The sequence below is a fragment of the Rhea americana genome, unplaced genomic scaffold (genome assembly GCF_003343005.1).
Source record: "Rhea americana isolate MKP2758 unplaced genomic scaffold, rheAme1 scaffold_111, whole genome shotgun sequence".
In the NCBI taxonomy this organism is placed as follows: domain Eukaryota; kingdom Metazoa; phylum Chordata; class Aves; order Rheiformes; family Rheidae; genus Rhea; species Rhea americana.
Genome location: NW_028185162.1, coordinates 1,903,514 through 1,926,673, shown reverse-complemented (window position 1 = coordinate 1,926,673; position 23,160 = coordinate 1,903,514). Strand labels below are relative to the sequence as shown.

The window sequence follows — 23,160 nt, the reverse complement described above, 5'->3', positions numbered from 1 at the left end:
ACACCATCAGAAGGTCTTTGTGTGATTCTGAGGCCTGTAGATATAGCAGGAGCCTAAAACCTGCAAATATTTCTAATCCTGCAAACTCCACCACACTCGCAACTTTGCCATTCCAAAATTTTAACATGGGTAGGAACATCAAACAAAGATTTCTCTGACATATAACACAAGGCACACACAGGGGAAGGCTGAGCAAGAGCGATCGTGGAGCGTGAACGAATGAGTGTGAATTGTACTCTTTCAAATGAAGGAAAAGAGAAGACTCCTTCTCCTGCAAACGAGCACTGACAACATTACTCCCTCAGTTCAGATGCTGGAGTGAGAGCAGGATACACGTCCTACCTCCTCCACTAGGCTTCAGCCTGCCTCTGCTACTCGGATTYGCGTGCCTGTGACGCTGAAGAAGCYCTGGCGCAAGGGCACGGGAAGAAGCCAGTGCYGGGGCCAGTTTAATACTAGTACGGACCATGAGAGATCAGCTSTCCCCACCCTAGAAAGCGCAGCAGCCACAGTGTGGACGTCTACGAAAGCTCACAGGCCACAGCAGAATAACCTGACAATCATAATTTCTGCAGCAATGCTAGTGCAGGATGAGTATGGAAAAGTCTTGTATCCCCCCAGATACACTGCGCTTAACAGAGCAGGTGCTGGCCACCGGGCACTACTCTATTATAAACATGACATTTAAAAATATCTATATACACTAGCTCTGCCTGGGCATCAGRAAAATGCTGACCTTATAGCCAGTTACGCTGTAAGTAAAGCGTTAAAAAAAAATTCTGAGCTGAAACACGCATGGAACGTGCTTCGTAAAACGTAAAACAAGTAAAAGCTAGTGTGCACTTTGCAACAAGGACTTAAAAGCCCTCAGAGTATTAATTTTACCTCAAATCCTCTTCTAAGATAATATTTTGAATATGTAGACAGAAAAAGATACTACAGATTTTTTATAAAAGAATAAAATCACATAGAGACATTGCCATGTGTCTACAGCTCAAACAGGGCAGCAGTTGGATTGAGCGATGTTGCAAAAAGCAACTCCTCTCCAGAAAAAAAAACGTAAAAAACATAGGGAAAAAAATCAGCTCCCAAAATCTAAGAAGAAAGGACCTAGAACCTCATGATGCCAAACATAAAGGAAAGATTAAAACCCATACATAAAGGGCCTTTGTTTAAAATTGGTGATCACCCCGACATCGAACAGAAGGGAAATTTGGTAGTGATCTACTTGGCAGAATCCAAATGCTTCTCCTTTTCACAACTGAATCGCAACAGAGTACCTGGGCTTTGCAAGTAACTACTGAGGCCTTTTTTTTTTTTTTTTTTTTTTTTTTTTTTTTTTTTTATGTGAAGGCATGAAAAATTCTCTGCCTTTTAAAACTACGGAGATGGCCTCTTCTTGATGAAACTTCAAGGTGCATCTTCTTTCTCAAAAACTTGTGAATCTTTTTATAAACAAATTATTCAGAATCATACCTAAGAGTATAATAATTAAATATAAAATGATTCACACAAAAACTAAAATCTAAACTCAATGAATGGTTTTAAGAGGTATCATGAAACATGCCTCACAGCTCTTCCTGTTAGAAATAATACTTGAGCATATTGGTTTCTGAATAAAAAGTTACCTATGTATCACTTAGCAGAGGCAGAAAAAATTCCCAGTAGCATTCACACCAACAGAAACCAGGAGATTTTCAGAATAAGGTAACAGCTCGCTTACCTGGAACATCAATTAATCTCTTATACACATTCAAGAAGGCTGCCTCGGCTTCTTTGCTTCTTTTACCCAATGCGTCAATCTAAAATGAGTGATGAGAAAAGAAGGCTTTAGACTTGTCCCAGTAAAAGTCTCATACTGACAGTTACAAAAATAAATGAATACATTTCATATACATACTTTGTTTTCAACACATGTACACTTCCTACAAAATCAGTTAGTATCTAAAAAGAGGAACTAAGTCTTCTGTGCGCAGCTACAGCCTTACAAGAATACTTCTGGGGTGTTTGTACCAAATGCAACGTGAAGTCCTGTTTCAGCGAAAACAGCAAGTGTCAGTATTTTTATGAGCAACGCTGTCTGTTACAAGTCTTTATTTCAATCTTTATAAAGGGCATGGTTACTGGCAAGACAGGTTTTCTGCCCCAATAACTGTTGTTTCTTGGGATTTTTTTTTGTTTTTGCTTTTTTAAAAACTTACTAAGCTCTAACACAATAAATGGGAGCAACGCGTTCCCCATGTCACCTTCAACCCTAACAGCAGCAAATATATTTCTCTATCATTTCCACCAGGCCCCTTGGAAGACCAAAAGGTGTATTCTTCCAGTACTCTGAGATACTTAATACTAAGCACTTGCCAATTTTATACTTGCAAAGAAGTTTTCTAGCAAAGCTCAGGCACAGACCCCTAAAGGCTAAACTGTCCCCTAAACACAGATCCTGTATATAGCTCAGAGTGAAATACTTATTCCAATACTCCCCCCCCAATATCTATTTTCCAATTGCGCTAGGTAACAGGATTTATAATTACTGCATGCTGACAAAAAGCAAGCAAACAAACCCAAGACCAGCTCCACTGAATTCCTGCTCCAAAGCAGAAAGAGACASAAGGAGGGAAGTCTGACAAAGTTCTCCAACAGCGGTCAGGAAACTAAAAGCATGGAGACCACCATCCCCGAATTTTAATAAAAAGCAAAGAAYGAGCTGAAGAACTAGGGATACAAAGGCCTGATATCAATTCCTTTGCACTTTTGCAAAGCAGCTAGTATTATGAAACCCCTGAAAAGGTGTGTGCRTCAACACGGACTAAGAAAGGAAGGTCCCGTCTGAAAAACGTCCTTGAATTCTTTAGCTGCGTTATTGATTCGTAGATAAGCCAGAAACAATGGACAGCGTTTACTATCTGTAGCGCAGGGAAGTATCAGATATTTGATTAGTCGAGAGCAAGATCTGCAGAATTAGCAAGCGTGCGACGAACCCGCCCAGCGCGAGCGGGCTGCAGCCTCCCCTGGCACAGGAAACGAGGGTGCCGGGAAAGGAAGCCGCCAAGGGAGGAGGACAGATAARCAGCAGGGTGCCGCGGGGTCACATTTGGTGCCACTTGTGTTTACTTTGTACAGAAACAACTCGGCCAAGGGAAGGATTTGGAGGAAAAAAAAAAATAAAAAGCCGACAACATGGATGATTAAAATAATGGAGGGAGCCAGACGTAAAGTGCACAGGAGCAGAGCGCAGAAATGCCACGTGACTCTTATAGATTAGTCTTATGGCTGGTAAGTGACTTGTAGAGATCATTACGGAGAGGATTAAGGCCAGAAAACCAAAGGACGAGGACAACTGCAGAAACTGCCCAGAAGCACGAGGCACAACATACAAACGGCGACGAGGGGAGGGGTCGCGGAGGAGCAGGAGGACACCGAAAGCATCTGCACAATGTTTGGCAGCAGCCAGGAAATCTTGAGAGATACGGAGAGAGGTTGGAAGGAGACAAGTTATCTTAACACAACGCAAGCCTGTATTTCGAGAAACAACCCAAATTCCAATTTCACTWACGCTGCCCAAAGCCTGCGTGAATGTGCGCAGCTTAGCGGAGGTGCAGCAAACGCCCCTGGCGTAACTGAAACCTGGCCTAGTTGTAAGTTATTCTTATCAGTTAAAAAAAAAAAAAAAAAAAGAGGAAAAAAAAAAAGAAAAGGTATTGGGAAGATGGTAAGCAAGCAGCAGAGGGCAAGATGACTAAGGATTTAGAGAGCAGATATAAATTCAGCAGAAATCCCGGCCGCGCTCGTCCTTTCCAGTTTACCAAGAAAGGCTATAGAGAGGCACCGGAATCTCGCCGGGCAAGCGCTGTGCCGCAGAGCAAGGGATTGATGGTTGCGAACAACCCATTTATTAATTTGAATTCAAGCAACCACAGATGGACTGATGCTCATTAGGGAATGAGAACGTAAGTAATGCAGTTAGACCATTTTCACACGACGACTGTTTGAAACTGGAGCGTGGAACAAACTGCCAAAGCCCGGAAAGCCCAGGACAGCATAAATCACTGCTTCAGTCTCAGATGACATTTCTGCGCGGACGAGAATAGAGGGGGCAGCCATTAGAAAGACTTCAGCAGTTCAGATATTTCATGGGTATATAAAAACAGACTTTGAAGGCCAAAGCATGCCATATGTTAGGCTTCTGGACGTTAACGTTCCCACATACAATTTTCTCTCACTGCTGCTCAGCGTACTACAGCCAAATTTAAATTACTATTATTAAATATAATTAGCATTAAGGAACGGATTCTGTATTGTATTTTGAAAAATTCGTTTGCCTCTTCTATGAGAGCCATAGCATTTAAAGTAATTGGGCTTCCATTTCTGTGAAATAACTGAATGAATTGGTTTTCCTATCACAGTTTTTCACATTTTTAATGTAGGGCATTTGTACTTACACTCTCCCTAAATATTACAAAAGGTATGGTTTATTCACTCCTTGCCCGTTATATAGTGCCTAAAGGATAAAGCAGAATTTAAACAACATATACCAAGAAGATCAGTGGCTTTCTGATGAAGGCAGGTCATAAATCACGGTAACATTCACACATTCTTTTTTCTAAATTCAGAACCAGAATCCCAAACAGTTCCACCAAGCAGCAAGATTTTTTATGTTTAAGTAGTTTAACAAGAATCAATCAAGCTGCCTGGTTTAAAGTTCTATTTAAAATGAGCACCACAACTATTTTGTATCTTAAAGAAAAAGCACCATGACAACTTTAACTGGAGCAAAAAATAATTAACTATGGCAGCTTCCAACTATGTTGGGAAATGAGGATGTATGGGAGGCAAAAAGGACATAAAAATAGCAAAATAAAAATTAAGTCCAGAGACAAAGAAAACAAAGCACCGAAATGACATGGAAGTGAGTTTGGAAGTTCACAGAAAATTTTTCAACTCAAAGTAAAACCTCTTCAGGAGCCAGCAAGCACCAGTTACAATCAGATCACATTAGAACAGTTAAACTACTTATAAAACTCTTGCTGAACATTTTTATTAGATGCTAAAAACTTGAGGGACCCAGAAAGAAGTCAACTTATAATTACACCAGCGTAGTCTTGTCATGAGCTTAGCTCCAAATCTTAATTTATCTAAAGCAGGCCCCATTATGTCTTCTCTGACTAGCAAGAAACAGCAGTGACCTCCGTGTTCCCCACCACCCCCATAAACATATGTTCACTTCTAAGTTTTGGCATACTATTTGTCTCGATAATACCGCTGGAGCTATACGGAGATAACAGAAATGAGACGTAGGAATCCTCCTGCCTTCGCCTGCTCTTCGGCTTTGAAATACCACCGGGGCTATACGGAGGCACCCCAAGCAAGACGCTAGGCTCCAGAGAGCCACCTTGTTTTTCCAGGTCAAGCACCTTCATTAGCTGTTGCAAGGGTACCAGGTTCGCCGTGAAGACTGTTGGACGCCGTCCCCGCCGAGCTAAGCCCTCTCCACGTCGCCGGCACCGCAAGGGCAGCCGGCCGGGCGCTTCCGCTGGCCCGCCGCTCCCCTCGCGGGGACAGCAGCGGTAGGAGCGCTCGGGCCGAGCCCGACAGCCGCTACGCCTGCCTGAACTCAAGATATCGTCAATGAGATCAGTGCTTTTACCCCTGCGTTTGGGTAAACGTAATAAATCCGGCCGCTTATGTCAGGGAAGGTGTTGGATGTGGTTTTATATGACCGTTACCTCGCCCCGTTTTAGCAACGTGTAGCCAAATTCGCAAAGATCCGAGCGAAACCTATTGCTTTCGTTTGTAATCTGTCATTCTTCTTTATGCACTGCGAAAGAGCCGCATTAAAGTCTGATGTCTACTGTGCCACAAATCACCTRGATTCGTGGTGGATAAATACCTGGATTCGGTATTTAAGATTTGCACAAGTGCTGTGCACACAAAACCAGTCTGCGGCATATTTTCGCATGCATTACAGCCACAGACAGAAGGCTGCACTACTATATTTCAGCATTTAAAGATGAAACAGGAAGATAAAACTCTTAGCAGAGAGGCCAAATTGCCAGATGCCAGCGCATTTCGCACTGAGGCTTAAAATTCTCTGAACTTCCAGATACTGAAGTATTGACACATTTACAGAGAAAGAAAGAAGCACGTGGCCGCGACGGGATATTTCTGATAGGGACACCTAGATCATGCTGCATTGCTATGAATCATCTAAAACCAAAAGAAAAACACAGTATCAACTTCTTAGCGAAGGKATCACACTGTTGTCTGCATCTGTATGGCACTAAGCGTTAGTGATTTACTCACAGTACCATTAACTGCATATCAAGCGTCTCAAACACAAGCATTCACCCAACCACCATGCTAAATATGAATTTTGTAGCCTTGACTCTTCTAACTTCTCATCATTGCTCTACAGCTGCAATTTTTATTCTCATTAGCCCCCTAACATTCTTAAAGATAAGTCTTTCACTGTCCTCCACCCAAACTAGAACTAGCTTATCRAGTAAAAATATATGATGTAAAATAGATTAAAATAGAAATGATTTTGCTGTTCTGGTTTTTAACTAAACCTTCACAAGACGCACAGGTCTTCCAGAGCAAGGCTAACACACCGCARGAGAGCAACATGGTCCGAGGTACAAGGAAGACGAGAAGGGTTCAGCTCCTCTACACACCTTTAGTCATACGTTTCCCAACGCAAAGTTTTTTCATTGGTCTTCAATGTCTTTGTGCTACAGAAGTGTCATTAAGAACTGTAAGCAATGCGTTAAACAAAGGGAAGAGCATGGTAACAACTTGTTAACGCAACTTTATTTTATGCCACGATATCATCTTAAATAGGTGCAATGGAACCAAGCAGCAGTTATTAATGCCGTGCAATGGCACAACGCTTTCTTTTAAGGTATTACAATAGGGCTTGGCTGCTTTTTCATATAAAACAGTACATCAGTTGCTAAGCTGGTGCATTTTAACAGCTCTAAAACATCCTCTGTGCATGGATATTATACACGGCACGGTGCCATTTCACTTGCCTTGGTTACCCTTTCTTTAACACCAACAGATAGCTACATAGAAATCTAATAAAAATATACAGTTCATCAGGCCAGTTAGAATTTTTTTCGCAGCTGACAGAACAAAAAGTAAAAATACTGTTTTTTTCTCTTTGCTGTAATTAAAAGGTTTTTGAAGAGAAATAGGGAAGAAAAAAGATTCTTGTGCAGCTGCTTAAAGCATATGGTGTGTATTTTGGCTGTGCTATAAATTCTTTAACAAAAGTGAGGACTTTACAGTAGATACAGTAGCAATCTGTTTAACAAAGCTGCTCAACATAGTGCCTAGGTAGGGTACCCACAAAGAGYATGCACTCTTCACCAGCTTGGTAGTTTGGCCTCGAGTTAACGAGAGAACTTTCAGAGGGGYTCAAATTCTTCAGTTTTTCCATTTTCCCTCTTACCCTGAAACAGCTGCAACCTTGAACCCTAGGAACTTTCCTTCCTTTTGTGCCCAGATAAATCCCACTTTTCCAAACAGCCCCGGAGGAAGTTCAGGTCCCTCCCTCTCACAGGATGGCTTCTTCTTGCTTTTCCAATCCTTGATCTTCCTTGAAGCGGCCCAGCCCAAAATACACCTTGAGATGCTCAAAGCAGAACAACAGCTTCGTGCGAATAGCTCTTACTCTGCCACCCTGCCTTCAAAGCACGGCTACGGGAGGTCTGCTGATCCTCCGATAACCGCTTTACGAGCAGCATTTCCCAGTTTGTGCTTTCCCTCCGCACCTAAGGGGCAGCCCCCAAGGGGAGCAGCCCTGCTCTCTCCTGCTGCCCTCRGCCAGGGGCTCCCAGGCCTCTCGCGGCAGACCCAGCGATCATCATGTTGTAGCATGATTCAGCTTGCTGACTTGGTGAAAAGTTGCACAGCTATGGAGAGAAGGAATTGATTTTCCGTCAGAGCAGCAAACAACTGACTCATYCTGTGCAACCGCTGGGCAGAGGGGAGGAGGTGGGAACTCAGGGCTGGGGCAAGGAAACGTCCCAGCATCAGGCTACTGCTAGCCTGGGCTGCTCATGATGTGAAGCCAGAGCACACACCAAAAAAAGTCAAGCACATGGCAGAAAGAAAAAAGACGCTCTGCAGATGAATACGGCAGCTCAGTTCTTTCAAGGTAAGACAACAAGAAGCAGCTGTAATTACTGGCTGTGTGCGTTTACATTCACCAGGGGATGCTAACTACCTTTAACATCAGCTGCCAGTAGCTTCAGGGAACGTTTCTGCAAGGACAGCGCTCACTAGTACTTGCTCCTGTTCGAGCGAGGAGCTGAGACAGCACCGAAGCTCAGCACGCTTGYTTGGGCTCAAACTAGGGGGCTGCGAGAGGGGACGGGGAGACAGTGTTATACCATCTACAATCCAAAAAGGGAAGTGGACTTCCTGAAAAGCTGCTTCACGAGCTGGAAGGACCTAAGAGTTCATCGTATCTGATCCTCAAAATTTCTCAAAGAGCCCAGGGCGAGCTGGAGAGCGTCCCCGCCTGYGAGACGCCCACCGGCGGGCCCGGCTGGGCTCCGCGCGCAGGTGCGCAGCGCAAGGTGCACCCCACACTCGAGGGGGGCAGGGGAGGAAGGCAAGAAGCAGCAGCCCCTGCCAGAGCCGAGGAGCAGTCTGTGCAATTTCACTTCCAGTTTCCCAGCAGAAGTAGCTACACAGTTAAATGAGTGGGTGCTTTCACCTGCCTGTCAACCTCTCATCCTGCCTCTGTAATAAACAGTAACCTAGAAGGCACATTTGCTTTCTCTGTCTCACATATGACCAAAACTTTTGTTTATGTGTTTTAAAAAATAGGCCAGAGGAATTCTTGCAAGAATCTGCTCATTAACTGCCTTGGTGCATAATCCACCTGCGCATAAACACGGCAATGCAATCTTTTCCTAATATTTTATACTGATCTACCCTCTTACAAATCACTGCTGCTTTATTATAGCAGAACGAGGCCAGACACTGGCTTATATAGAGCCTTGCAGTAATTTTGGAATAAACAGAGGAATAATTCTGCACTTGGAGAAACAGGGAGTGGATTATGAGGACAGGCRGCAGAACGCTGCACCCTGCGCAACCCTCCCATCCCCGTCACTTCAGCACCCGTCAAGTTCTCCTTTCTAAAAGGATGTGAAGACGCTCTTTACCCTGCTAACTGAAACAGTGCTGCCTAACTGAATTTTGCATAAATAGTTTCCCACCACTGTTAGCATTTCACCCGAACGGGTGTCAGCAGTATAGCAGGCCTTAATATAGACAGCCCACCAGCTGCCAACACAAATTTCAGCACCTTGTCAATTATATAACAATAACAGGGTTTGGGCTGATCCCCCCCCAGAGCTACCCTGGCAGAAACCACCATCTCCGTAGGGCTTGCTTGTGCACTAGGCGGGATGGAGGAGCACCTGCAGGAGCTTCAGCAGGGTAGAYGGTGCCCACTTCTCCCTTTGGGCTGGTAGGTACGAGGCTTGAGACCTGTTTTCTAATGGCCAGGGGCTAGCCTAGGGAGGCAGTGGTTTACCATACTTTATCTGAGCTGTGAGTTTCTACAGTTTTGTCCATTGGTCTTGAATTAAATGTTACTCTTCTTCCAGGCATGTTTTCTACCCACCCTGCAGCCCAGTACTGGCAGCAGGCATCCCACGCTCATCAGAGAGAGCGCATCTGCCCTCGAGAAGCTGAAGTATATTTAAATCACCTTGCCGAGCAAAGATGTTGTTTCAACTGCAATCAAGCCTGCCAAAAATAAATAAATAATTGTTTACATACTTGTGTAAACAGAGAAATGATGTGCCACAGAGCCACCTTTACCCCAAAAGCCTGCTGCATCCTTCTTCCACGCTAGGATCCCAAAGCAAAAATTGACCCAAAGCATAAAATTGTTTCTGTGGTCCTATTGTACGAAGGAAATAACCCAACACCCACGCCCTGCTGAGCAGACATTAAAGGATAACAATTATCCTCTAAAAATACTACATTTACTCCACTTTGTTAYACCAAGTGGTCTAATAGGACTTCCACTGAAAAGCTGCAAAGCTCTGGGCCTAAAGCGGCCAGACGAAGGCTCTGCATTTTGATGTATGCTGTTGACTTCCCCAACACAGAGCAATTTGTAATAGCTTTGTCACGCTGTTGTTTTCAAAGCTCCTGCTACATCACAAGCATTTATTTCTGACCACAAAATTACATTTATTCAACAGAAAGCAGCTCAGGGTCTTTAAGAGGTTAACTTCTGGAGTGCTTGGCTGCTCTCCAGCCTCTGTACTAGAATCAGCGCTAACGCAACAGCGCACAACAGCACCCAGGCTAGCCGTGATTAATAGAGTGCTGAATACGCTGCTTTCCACATACACACACTTTTCATTCCCTTGCTTCCATAGATCATGGACTTATCCTCAAAATATCTGACTGAAATTGAATTTGGCTTCTCTCTCAACCGTTCATTTCCTATGTTATGCAAGGTTATATCCTTTTCTGCATGAGCAGAACCAAACCAGCTGCAGCTTTTGCAAAGAAAATGTGTTTTCAATTATGAAGCTGGCCTGAATATTGAACCACAGTTCTACTGCTACTCTAATTGAGCCATCATGGAGTGAACCTACAGGAAAGAAATTGTATTAATTAGGTTTGTAAATTTAACATAAGGAAATTAAAGGGGGGGGGAAGAGATGAATATCAGCCTGGGAATACTCCTTCAAAAATGCAGAAGGAAAGCATGTTTCAAGTTGTTTAGGCACACACAATATTATATATAAAGTGCTCTTTCAAAGGCATGATTAGCAGTTGCAGCACACTGGTCAGGTTTCCAGCTTCTGTTGTCCACATATGGAAAATTATTAAATTACTCCTCTGACCAAATTAATAGTTTAAAGAGCAGTGCAGCTAAGCGGGGAGCCAGAGTGGTCTCATCAGAATGGCAGCAGTCTAAAAACAATTTGCTCTGCGAGAAGTAAATAAGAAATGGCTTTCACAGAAATAAAGTCTAGCGTGTTGTTTTGGAGTATCTGCCTTAAAGGGCTCTCCAAACGAGGGATTACTGCATTACTGTTGGACAGTGCAGTTATGCCACATGAAAAGAATGCTAATGACCTCAGGAAATCCTTTCCCAGCCTTAAAATATCTATTTGATGACTTCACAGTGCGGATTCAGACACCAGATTTCCATACCACAACTTACGTTCTTGGGCTATGTTAATTTACAGAACTAAAAGTTTTTTGTATTTCAGATTTCATGTACAAATATCCATCCATGCACGTAAACGTGRTAACGCACAATGATCTACTGTGTTAGCACAGTTTCTTTAGATGGTTGCTTGAAGGTGCGCCTTGCAATCTTGGAAATTACATATAACCATTTTAATACTCAAATGATAAAGCTCTTCAGCCTTTACTGATTCTGCTCTGTATTTAGCCCAGGATACACTGAGCATAGTATTAAGAAGAAGCATCCTCTGATTAACTGTAAGCAAACAAAAAATGAGATTTACAATGGAAACAACAAGATTTTTACATCCCTTARATGAATGACTTTTAACTGTCTTGCTCACAATAGCCTGTTTACACCAGCCAAGCTTTAAATCTGCCAGGAAAGTTAGAAAAGCTACYCACAAAAATCAAAAGGTCAACACCATCAGCTGTGAATCAGATGCAACTTTCTGTTCACTTCAAAAAATTGCATTCAAATTTCCATTAAAATCCTAAATAAGGAACAAGTACTATAATAAAATGATACTATAATGATGAATTAATAGCATCTCAAATTACACTCTGAATGTATTTTAAAATTTCTACCATGCTAAATTCCATTTCATAATGCTTTTACTTTAACTGTCACCAGAAAAAAACCCACACTTACTCAAACCTCCAAAATTTATACAAAAAAGTTATTTCCAGCAACTAATGGAAACTGGATATTTGATAAGTGGAACTGTTTTCATCTGCAATTTCTTTTGATTGAGATAAATATCCACAGAATACAAAACACCCTAGTTTGAGGTTCATTATTTGTAAGTTCGTATTATACGAGGCCAAAGTAGAAAGGAAAAACCAAAAAGGATAATTTATCAATATCCTTGACCAAACTGGGAAGGAAATTCAGCTAGCTACAGTGACCAATGGATTCATTCAAAAAACACAAAAAAACCCTCAACCCCCCCCAAACTAGCCACAGGTTTACAAGCAACGTCCCATAAAGCACACGAGGGAGGCTATCTAAATATGTGAGCTCAAGTTAACCTTTCTCCAAGTCACGCCAGGGCTCACTGAAGGTAGAGTTCAAGGACAGTTTAAGTCAACGTAAGCTGGCATAGCCGTGCTCCTCCTGCCCTTGGCTTTGCGCCTCCAACCTCTCTCCTGMCCAGCAGGAGCCTGCAGTGAGCTGGTTCAGGGAAAAAAGGGAAAAACAAAACTTTCTGCACACCGYGGGATCAGACTAGCTGAAGCGTTGAGGCAAGGAAGGAGGTGGGAATGCAGTCCAAAGAAACACTGCAATATCCATGAAAGCCAGCCTTAAACAACCTGGACTGCCAGAGGACCTTATCTTCTGAGCTTCTGCCCCTCTCCAGTGCCCAGTGGGCACCGTTCTCACAGGTAGCACCAAGCCCTGCTGGAGCACAGTCATCCCACGAGGGATCTGCCCATACTCACTTCCTCTCTCAGGCAGAATTATAATTTAATACTACTKTGACATGCAAAAAGGACCAATTTAGTTCCCCATCAGGGAGAAAGAAAAGGATGCAGCAACAGCAGTAGAGGTAAGAAAGTAGGGGTAAACATGGTGGAGATTCTCCTACACAGAAGAATGTAGAAGCTGCATCATGCAACAACATTTTTTTCTAGCTTCTATGTCAGAAACAAATGAGGAAGTGATGGTGCCCAAAGTCCAGTCATATCTATCTGTGCTACCTACAGAAGCTGCAATCAGCGTTCAGCATTCCTGCAGCCTTCCCAACCTGCTTCTTGGAGAAGGACTCCAAAACCAGATGTTTTAACTTCTTCTCTTTTTACCTTCATTGTATTTATTTACTGTTTTTTTTTCAATATCCCTATTCCTCTTTCCTTGTCCATGTCCATGTCCCATGTGTGATCAAAAGGTCTCCCGGCACCCCTTCTCAGGATTAGATATCAAGTGACAGGCAACACTCACACTACCACAAATCAACTCCACTTTGCTCACGGGGTGGGTGTCCTGCTGCAGCTCTATCACTTGCTCATCCATCTCAGGGCAGAACAAGAGCAGGCATCCCCAGTGGATTAGAAACGGGTGGAAAGCCTACACAGTTAACATAATTTATTCTTGACCTACCTAGAGCATTCCTCTCATGAACTTTCAGAAGGTCAGTCTTAACATAAACATAGAGCAAATCTATATAGTGAACAATAAATTGTAACTTGGCAGAACAGGCTAGTGCTCTTGGTATTTTGAAATGTCTCCAAAGAAAGGTAAAATAATTACATCTTCTACGAAATACCACATCTCGCAGTTAAATGTTCTGCATTTATGAAGTCAATGATGATTAATTCAGTTCTCTTAAGTTGCTAAAGTCTTGTCTACATTGGAGAGACTGGAATTATTGGGCTAGGAAATGCAGCAGTACAATATTGTGAAATCTTTGTGCTTCACTAACATAAGAGGGAATTTTACCAACAAACTTTACTCTTGTAATTTCTGAGGAAGAAGAGTGTGTGATGAACCATACCAAGATAGCAGCGAACTGGAGCACGTTTCTCCAGCAGACAAGATATAAAAGGAGAATCTGCCTTCACTGTAGCAAAATTTGGATGTATGATTCTTACTTGATCCTGAGACATTCCCTTCATTAAAGAAGTGCTGAACGCACACACACACTTCAATCAGTGCACTGCAAACTTGAAACTAAAGTGAAAAGTTTTTAAGAGCAATGCAATTCAGAGTAATAGTCAAATGGACTCACACAAGTCATTCTTTGTCCTCACAAATTACTATTAGATATATCAAAGACAGAGTTGCCTTATTTATTACAGCAATATTTGGGAAATTGAGTAGTAAAATAAAAAATAGCATACTGCTTTTAAGATGAGAAATTATTGCCTATTTGGGATACATATTCAGCAGGATGTGCAGGTAATCAGAAATGTAACCCTCATTAAAGATAATAGTAGTTGTGCACTTAATTCCCTATGCAGACTTCTGAAAACATGCGCCTAAATTTCTCTGCACTCTGATAGGAACTGCAGCAGTGTAAAATCAGCCCCCAACTTATTACAGATTTGGAAAGTAAAAAATGTTGCTGCTTTAATACAGCTGACTTTAAGAGAGGAGCTCTGCAATGAATAACAGTTTGAGGTTAAATCTAGATCTACTACCCCACTTATGCACTGATCTTTTTAAGGAGAAATAATTTTCTAATTTCACTTACGGCATTTTTTTTTCTAACAGCACTGCAACAACTCCCACCTGCCCCAAGCACTCACGTGCTTCAGCGCTGTCCACAACTAAMATGTAAAATTCTGCAATTGGTTCAGCTGCCTTTCCAGACAGAAATTCTTCAAAATGACAACAGTTGGCTTTTAAAGTTGCGATCATTAACTAATCATGTATTTCTCAGCAGAGATGTGAAGAGAAATCAAACGAAGGGCCAGCACCAGAGTTATTAACACTTTCTGTTGGTTTTCCAACAAACACCTGCTGACTTTAGGTTCCAACAAGCCCTTTAGAGTACGATGTTTCAGAGCCAAAAGGTTTATCATGGAAACAATTGTAGCATCTCAGTATTTTTGCATGGGCACATCACATTGCATGCATTAAGTGTTCAAACMCACTACCAAGTCACGAGGCACTATGTGTTTGCACGTGCCACACGAGTCATGGTAATGGTGAGCTTATGCTCAGGTACGTTGAATGCAAAGTGATTTGCCTAGTTTAGCTCACCACAAATCCACATCCAAAGTAATATGCAGAAAGGCTGAATCTTGGTAAGGCATTCTGCTCAGGGAGCTCTGTACCCACCAGGGAACACCATCAAAAGCAACCAGAGAAGCATAAGCTCTTACCTCTCCCTGGAAACTCTTCAGTAATGGAGCTACCTGTTTGCGCAGGTCCTAGAAGACAGAAACAAGATATTTCATCAGAGGATAAAAAAGGAAATGATACGTCATTGTCAAGTTTTTCCTAAAACTGTTTTCACTTCTGACATACTAGTTAAATCTTGATTGCATTTTACGGGAGCTTTAAGTTAAAAGTATACCTAGTATTCATTTTGAACAAGTCTGCGTTTCCAGTTTGACATATACCTGTATTTGTTGCAAAAACAGTATTAATTAAAAAAAACATAGCAATGTTGGGTACATACTAAATGCTTTCAATCTCACAATTCAGCTGAAACATTAGTACAATTAAAAGTAAATACCTCTATCTACCTAAGCATCAGCTACACCTCTGAACTTACGCCAAAGCCTCCTCTTGACTTGCATAAATTTTCACAAATGGAATCGAGGCTGAAGGAAGGGGACTCTGGGCCACCACTTCAACTAAGTATGTTGCCATTTTGGAAAGGGGTCATTTTCTTCTTTTTTTTTTCCTCAAAGGTGCTCTGACTTTATCCATTAGAGAACAGGAGAAAAGAGTACTATTAGTCAGCGTCTGTATAACCCAAGATTTCTTCTTCAGACTTATTATAACATGCTTAGTACTACAAAATTCATTAAAATGCTGCCCAAGAACCACCCTAAAAGTTTACAGCATATTTTTACTTAGCAACTAAGATTACTTAGGACAAGAGAGGCGTATCTATAATTCTCAATAGCTCCACTTCTAAACTGGTTCAGTCTAATTTACTTGCAAATTCTCAGAATGATCATTATGGACCTGCCTGACGAGTAAAGTCCTGTAACTCTGCAGTGGACGCTGCATTATTCATGCACAGCCATGAAGCTAGACGCCTGCTTTAGCTGCAGTAATCCATTGCCGATCCACAAGCCGCCACTTCGTAGTACACTCGCAGTTGGAAACGTATCTACAATACATCTATAACAACACATGCAGTAACACTATGTTGCTGCATCATTTTGGAGGGCAGCACAGGGAGGGGTGGATTTCCCACCCTCGGAGGTTTTCAAGACACACACGACTGCATTCATGGGCGTGCTGAAGTCCCATTTTGAAAGGCAGGCAGGACCAGAAGCCTCCAGACATCCCTTCAGCCAAGAGTCCTGCAATTCCCTGACAACATCACTCATAACTGGGACAGTCATGAACCACTCAAGGAGCCCCGAGATCTTTCCTCTACTTGATACAGGCCACAGTTCCTTAGCTGGAACAAACCCTGGGCCTTTCAGAAAAGTGGGTCACCTTAAAAAGTCATGAAATTCTCTTTTCCAGTGCAATAATATATTTATTTTAAGATCTCACGCAACATGTTGGACGTGGAACCTCTCACTGGTCCAAAATCTCCTCAGCCCCGGATTTAATCTGACTTGCTGAAGGAAAAGGAGACTTTCCAGACAACTGATTTTTGTCATTTAAATGACAAGTCATGGGGAGGGTCATGGGGAGAAGGAGCTCTCCGCCTCCCTGAGAAGCGGCTTAGGCGGCCAAACGCAAAGGAAGCTACCAAAGACAAACCATCAGCCAAGCTTCGCTTGTTAGAAGGTTATTGCACTAACAGGTAGCTAATCCATACCAAGTTATACATAACACAGCAGCTTTACAAGCTCCATCTTCTTTTGTTCTTAGACCAAGCCAAGTCACCTAAATGTTTCCTGATATTTTTTGTTGCCTGTTTGAGAACAGAACAAAGGTAGATACTGCTCTCGTATATCAACAACGGCTATAAATTATGCCTCTACCAAAGCAAACCTAGCAGGTTTAGCAGCATTTCCCACTTCCTGACTACTCTAGGAGACCAGAGGGCTTTGCAACATTTTGTAATGTACTTTCTGTGTAATCTGGCAATGATGACAGTGAAGAAAATAACAGTAACAATCAAATAACAATCAATGGCCAAATAAGTGCCTGCAAAGCAGGCCAAAATCTGACATGCCAGGTTTTATTGTGCAGTGCAATTACAAACCGAGACRCAAGAATTACAACTGGGATGCTGACATCGTTTTTAAATTTATAAAAATTGGAAAAAATTACACTATTCAAGCAAAGCAACATTTCACGAAATAAAAACTGCAGTTCACAGGTTTACAGTTTCTGTCCCAGTATTGCCTCTAAATTTACTGACGTGTTTGGCACCAACCGGCAAACCGATGTCGAAGCCAAAAGCAGAAATACAGGAGAGCTGACTGAAGACGAGCCCCAGGTCTCTTATTCGYGCACCTCTTAAGCACGAGAGCGGGGATCATTCCCATGGCGTAAGCACAAGGCCTAAGCATTAGAAATCACCCCAGGTACCTCTGCAAATGACAAAGTGCCTCAATGACACAGTCAGTGAAATAAAGCACTGGCGAGCAGGAGCCACGCTCCCCTCTGCGCGGGGGGTCGCGCTCTCGCTGAGAGCCTCCGATCCAGCTGCGTATTCCAACGCACGCTAACTTCTCGAAAGACAGGATTAGGAGCAGGATTAGGAAATACACCGTATTTCATGGTATAAACTACGTCAGCGCTCTGCCTCCATGTACAGCTTTAATAATGAGAGACATTGCTGTTCAGGTGGCAGAGAAGCAAGAAAAGGAATATGATGAGCATCCCAAAGCCAAAAAGCCAGTTGGTCAAGCTGTTGAAAAGAGAGAAAAGCTCTCAGGTACAAAAATGATCAGATTCCCATCATCCTTCGTKCAGCAAGCTCGGGATGCTGAACACTCCTCCCAGTAATCAAAACGTTACCAAGCAGAAGTCTTGCCATAGTGGGAAAATGTATCGTGCTTGATGTGGACAGCCGCTTTTGGTGTCAGTAAAGCTGTTCTGAAAACATCTTATCGYAGAGGTGAACACAGCTCAAAGCGACTCGGTCCCCAGGCAAGCCGTCRGTCCTACCGGCTACAGCCTGCGGCAATCCTGGGACACACCGACCATCAGAGCGCTTAGTTTAACAGGGTGAACTGCTGTGATAACTTGAAATCTTAGTAATAACTAGAGACTTGTTGCAACAGGACACCAGAGATGTAGCACCCCACATTGAGGCTCTTTGCTTCATGGAGCAAGTGGTCTAAGAAAACCAGCTCCGAGGAGTTTACACCAGTATTTTCAAAGCAACCAAAGTACGCTATGGAGATAAGTGGGTGAACGGCACACGCTAAAACGAAAGGAATAAATAGACATAAAAGAATAACTACTGTCATGCCATTTTTGTTTCTCTCCCTGATTTCCCCCTTGGAAGAGTTTTTGGTGCAGGCCATTTTTATAATTGCTTACTTGGCTAAAAAGCATCAAAACTTCAGAGAGCTCCGAACAAAAGGGAAGTAAAAGTAAACACACGCAGAAGTCAGGACTAGGTATGCCTCAAGACCCCAGAAACTCCTCTGGTGAGATTTATTTTTGGCAGTTGGGTGCAATCCCTCATCAGAYTTTGTCTCAAAATATTAAGCTAACATCAAACAGAATTTTACCTTCCCTGCACAAAACCGCACAGAGTAAAAGGCGCTCAGCGCTGGCCCAGGGGAATCTGCAGCGCTGCTTAGCAAGGACACGGTATGATTTATTATCTGTTTAAAGGGTAGTGGCCTTTACTGCCTGGGCTSTGATCAAAACAGGAAAAGCAACCAACTCCAGCCCTCGCGTACAGCCAGCAAATCAGAGCGATCAGGCAGCGCGGCTGAAAAGGGAACATGCTATTGAACATTAAAACAAATGATAATTTATCAACCCAAACGGACTGAAATATCTGAGCACTCCTATGCGATCACATTACTAGCCTACTTTTCCGATGCCACCTGAACGTGCTCGTTCTTGCTGTGAAAGATTTATCGGGATAGAGCAGTGCTCTGCAAAAGGCTCTCTCACCGGCAGCCTCCGTATCTGGAGACTATGAATTAGGAAGCTGTATTCACTATCTGAATCAAATTCGATAGCTGAAAGCCAGTACAGCATTCTTCTCTTTACAGRGGCATAAACAACTAGTTGTATTTTGATCAAATAGCTACACTATGAAATCTGAATCCAAATATATTTTTTTAACTCTTTTTCCGCTCCCATTAAAAAAAAAAAAATCTCTCTTCACAGAGGATAAATCTACAGTAAGAACCTGGGCAGCAAATGCATCTTTCTGACAACTAAACTGCGTTATTTATCTGTCACAATCTTAATGCCGTGCGTACTGTGCAAAGGACACACCAGTGGTCACGCCACCGACGCCGTGTTTTTACTCGACGTGAGGTCCGAAGCTACCCAGCACCTTCTGCGCTCCTCTCGCACCGCTCGGTCTCCTCCGCTCCGTAACGCCCAGGCGCGAGCGCCGCGGGCAGAGCCCTGCGGCCCAGGCCTGGGAAAGCGGCGCAGCGAAGCTCAGCTTGCCCCGCGCACGCCGTCACCCGCGGAAGTACCACGCGCTCGTAAAACGCAACAAAACCCAAACCGGGGCAAGCGCTCCTTCCTAGGCCGTGTCTTCTGCTCGCTGTACCATCTGCTCGAGGGCTGCATCGGCGGGGGAACGGCACCGCGGCGGGTGGGGAAATCAAGCTGCAGCAGCAGCAAAAGCGGCAGCAGCAGCATCATTAGCTCAGCTGTCACTACCTATTTTGGGGCTGGCTCATCACAAGCGYGATGCTACGGCTATCCTGCCATCTTACCCTCTTGCATCTCCTTCCCCGTTAGCCTCCACGTAAGAGGGAAATAACAGCTGGCCCTGTCCCGAAAACTGAAGCCGCTAGATATTGCAATGCTAGATACTTTCTCACGAGGACCTTAAAAACACCCCACCACTTAAAATCAGAACAAATCCCAATATGTATTTATATTGGGAAGGTATCTGCCAGCTCAGTCTGCAAGTAAAGAAGCCACAGGCCGACCTCGGAGGGCACTCTGCTTTCACAAGCTGGCAGCCAGCTGCAAACCCCTCCTTCGATAAACAGCACGCTGGTATGACGAATATTTGTTTCTTTAGAGYGGAGGAATGTTTATCCATGTATCCTCACGCGGGCAGAACTCCATGCACTTTGTCCACGCCTCTACTATCTCACTACTGCTGTTGAGTTTCTCCTTCATACAAACTGAGCTGAAAGGGGGAGAGGTAAACAGCAGCCAAGCATGAAGTATTTGGTAAGAAGCACGACACTGGCTTCAGAGATGTCTTTGCTTATTAGGTACTTTAAGGACAAGACCTGTCAACGTGAAACATGGAAAGCGACAGATTAACTATAATTATTCCTACTGTCATATCGGCTGCTTAATTAGAAAGATACAGCATTCCTCCTGCTGCAGGTAAATTTATGAATGAGTTCGGATAGACACTCACCTTCCAATACACAAGGTTTAAATACTATTTCTTTGTACCCATAATTGTGAAAGAAATACAGTACATACAGTTGCTCCATCAGAAATCCTGGGCAAACATGTTTGGAAGCTTACTAAGGGAAACACTGAAGTCTTTCCAAAGCTTAATAAGTTCCAGTAAGCTGCACTGGAAGAAACTGAAATCCCAGAAAGTTGTCCAAACAGGTATTACACAGTAGCTTAGATGACTTATTTAATTCCTAAAATGTAAGACAAATTAAATCATATGAGCAAACAATTCCATTGCTCAAGTCACACTATGATTTAACAAGATACAAAACCTTATTGCTTAAGACTGCTGAAGTATTTACTTGAAATCTGATCATTAAAGAATGAATCATGTTGTTATCAATTTGCTAAGATATTTTAGTTATTTTAATACATTAAYGTGCCAATTTTTTCTCTACAAAAATCATTTTAAATTACATTTATGGATATGCTTCTGCCTAGCACAATGATAAATAAAAAATCTTGATTTACAGTAGCAAAATGTACACCACAGTACTTTCTGAAATATTTTAGCTCACAGATCCTGTGCAAATTCCATTAGCTTTAATTATTTATTAGCAGTAGATTTAGATTACTGTTCTTGACCTATTTTTCAGTGTATGGACCCACCCAGCAAGAAGTGAAAAAAAAATATTCCATTTGTGAAAGGCTGATTTCCTGAGAGCCGACTTCCAGCTTACAGTAGAAAATTAAGCAAAAACACATCCATTGTAATTCACGGYGAGACGCCTGCACTTCAGAAAAGGTTATGGAGCAGGGCAAAACCCAGCTACAAAAACGAAATATAAAAAAGACTCCCTGAAAAGCAACGGGATTTGCGACATTTAACCATCTCAGACGTAACCTTGCACAACTCCAGCCCCGTGCCAGGCCCTGGCAGAGGGGAGCCTCCGCAGCTGACCCGCACAGGAAGCTTCAGACGCTCTTTGGGGAACCACCCGCGTTTCCATCAAACCCGACGGCCCACGCGGGTCTGGCAGCCCCGGGAGAAACGAGTCTGGAGCCGGCAAGGATTTTAGGGCTGGTCCGGTGGCTCATTGCCTTGGTGAGGAGGCAAACTCTGCTCTTCCCAGGCACGGGAGAAGTTGGCATCTCCTCAAGAGCATCCATCCGTAAAGGCGTCTACTTGCCACGCGCCCTTCGCTCGGGGACTGGCTTTGTACTTTCAGCAGAACTGCTCGCCTGAATAAGTCTTGCTGGAATCTTCTTAGAGTTTCTTCCAAGTTAAAATAAATAAAAAGCTAAGAAGCTTACTCTGTGCGTATGCGGCAATGTATAAACACTCACTGGTTACCTTCACAACTGTTTAAAGAATCAGCTGTGCAAAAGAACTACTGCATTCATATATATACGTGTGTGTGTGTGTATATACATATAATACATACACACATACACACACACGCATATGATTTTTTTAAATCTAACTTTACAAACTGATTTARTAAACAGCATATTTTAGAATCAGGTTAAAACCCCACTGTCATTTATAAAACATTAAGTTAACGCTGCCTAAAAAAGACACTGAACAGAAACAAATCAGAACTTAAAAACTGGAGTTGCTAGGAAACAAAAAAAAAAAAAATCATTCAAACACAACTGATGCAGGTAGGGCTTTTTCAGAAGAAGCTGATTCGAAGGGAATGAAAGCCTGATAACTGAAATTTCATCTTTTTTTTTTTTTTTTTTAAAAGGCTTATTTTCAATAAACCAGGAAAATCATTCACCAATAACCTCAGAAAAATCAAGCATCATTTTYAACACACACGTCAATTTTAAAAAGCTGCACACTGGCTACCGGCCCTGTGCCGACGTCTGCTCCTGCTGCCGCGCGCGCTCGCGTCTGGTTAAGCAGCGCAGCACCTGCCGGCGGCTCCGGCGGCTCGGCCCGCGCCCGCGCCCCCACCCCGTCACCAGAGCCACCCATCGCACGCAACCACCGCCGGCCTCCCGGGCCGGGTTAAAACCYGTACACAGGACTGCTTCAGTCAAACTGTTAAAAAACCCCGCTTTTTAGTTAGAATGTGATCGGCCAATTAAGCGAATGCTTCCGAAGCTCTGAAGCGAGCTCTTCCTGCCGAGAGGACGGCCACGCGCGGGCGGCAGCCGGGCATCTCGCCCGTCCCAGGGCTCGGGCCGCTACCTCTGCGTCTGCAGAAGAAGATTATTTGTCGCCACGCTTGGTAAGYGCCTGCAGAGTCTGCTACGCGAACAAACCTTCCTAACGAAGCTGAAGGCGAACTCGCTGCTCGTGCAGCCCTGCGAGCACCTCGCCTACGCTCGTCAGGCGCTAACGAGGACCGCTCTGCTTCCCCCAAACCCGCACAGCGCTTCCCTGGACTCCTCCAACTACGGCCAGCAGAACAGAGGTTTCTCTGCAGCGTGAAAATGTGGAACTCTTTAAAAAAAAAAATAATAAAAAAAAGTAATTATAGTGAGTCTCAAAAAATTAACGCGTCTAATGAGAAGCTAACGACGCGGGCCACGACACTGCAGAAATCGCGTCCAAGTCCTGGTCCCATTGCCAACGCCAGCTCAAACACAGACTAACGCTCCACAGGGTGGGCTGGAAAAAGASGGCTGAAAGAACCGCAAAGCCGTAATCGCGCCCGCGACCCTCCAGGCCGCCCGCACGGCCGGCGGGGCGGCGCGGGGCTCGCTGCGCCCGCCCGGGCGCTCCTCCTCGCGGCAGCACCGCGCCCTGCCTTCGC

The 23,160-nt window shown here is 43.5% G+C and overlaps 1 protein-coding gene across 1 annotated transcript in view; it reads right to left on the bottom strand.

Moving 5' to 3' along the window:
* Positions 1–23,160, bottom strand: part of CUX1 (cut like homeobox 1) — a 198,428-nt gene that overhangs the window by 120,851 nt on the left and 54,417 nt on the right. The window contains exons 3-4 of the mRNA XM_085314717.1: positions 15,061–15,108; positions 1,724–1,802 (exon numbers count right to left, since the gene is read on the bottom strand). Coding sequence (XP_085170843.1) covers positions 1,724–1,802; positions 15,061–15,108 — 127 coding nt within the window. The remainder of the gene's footprint in view (positions 1–1,723; positions 1,803–15,060; positions 15,109–23,160) is intronic.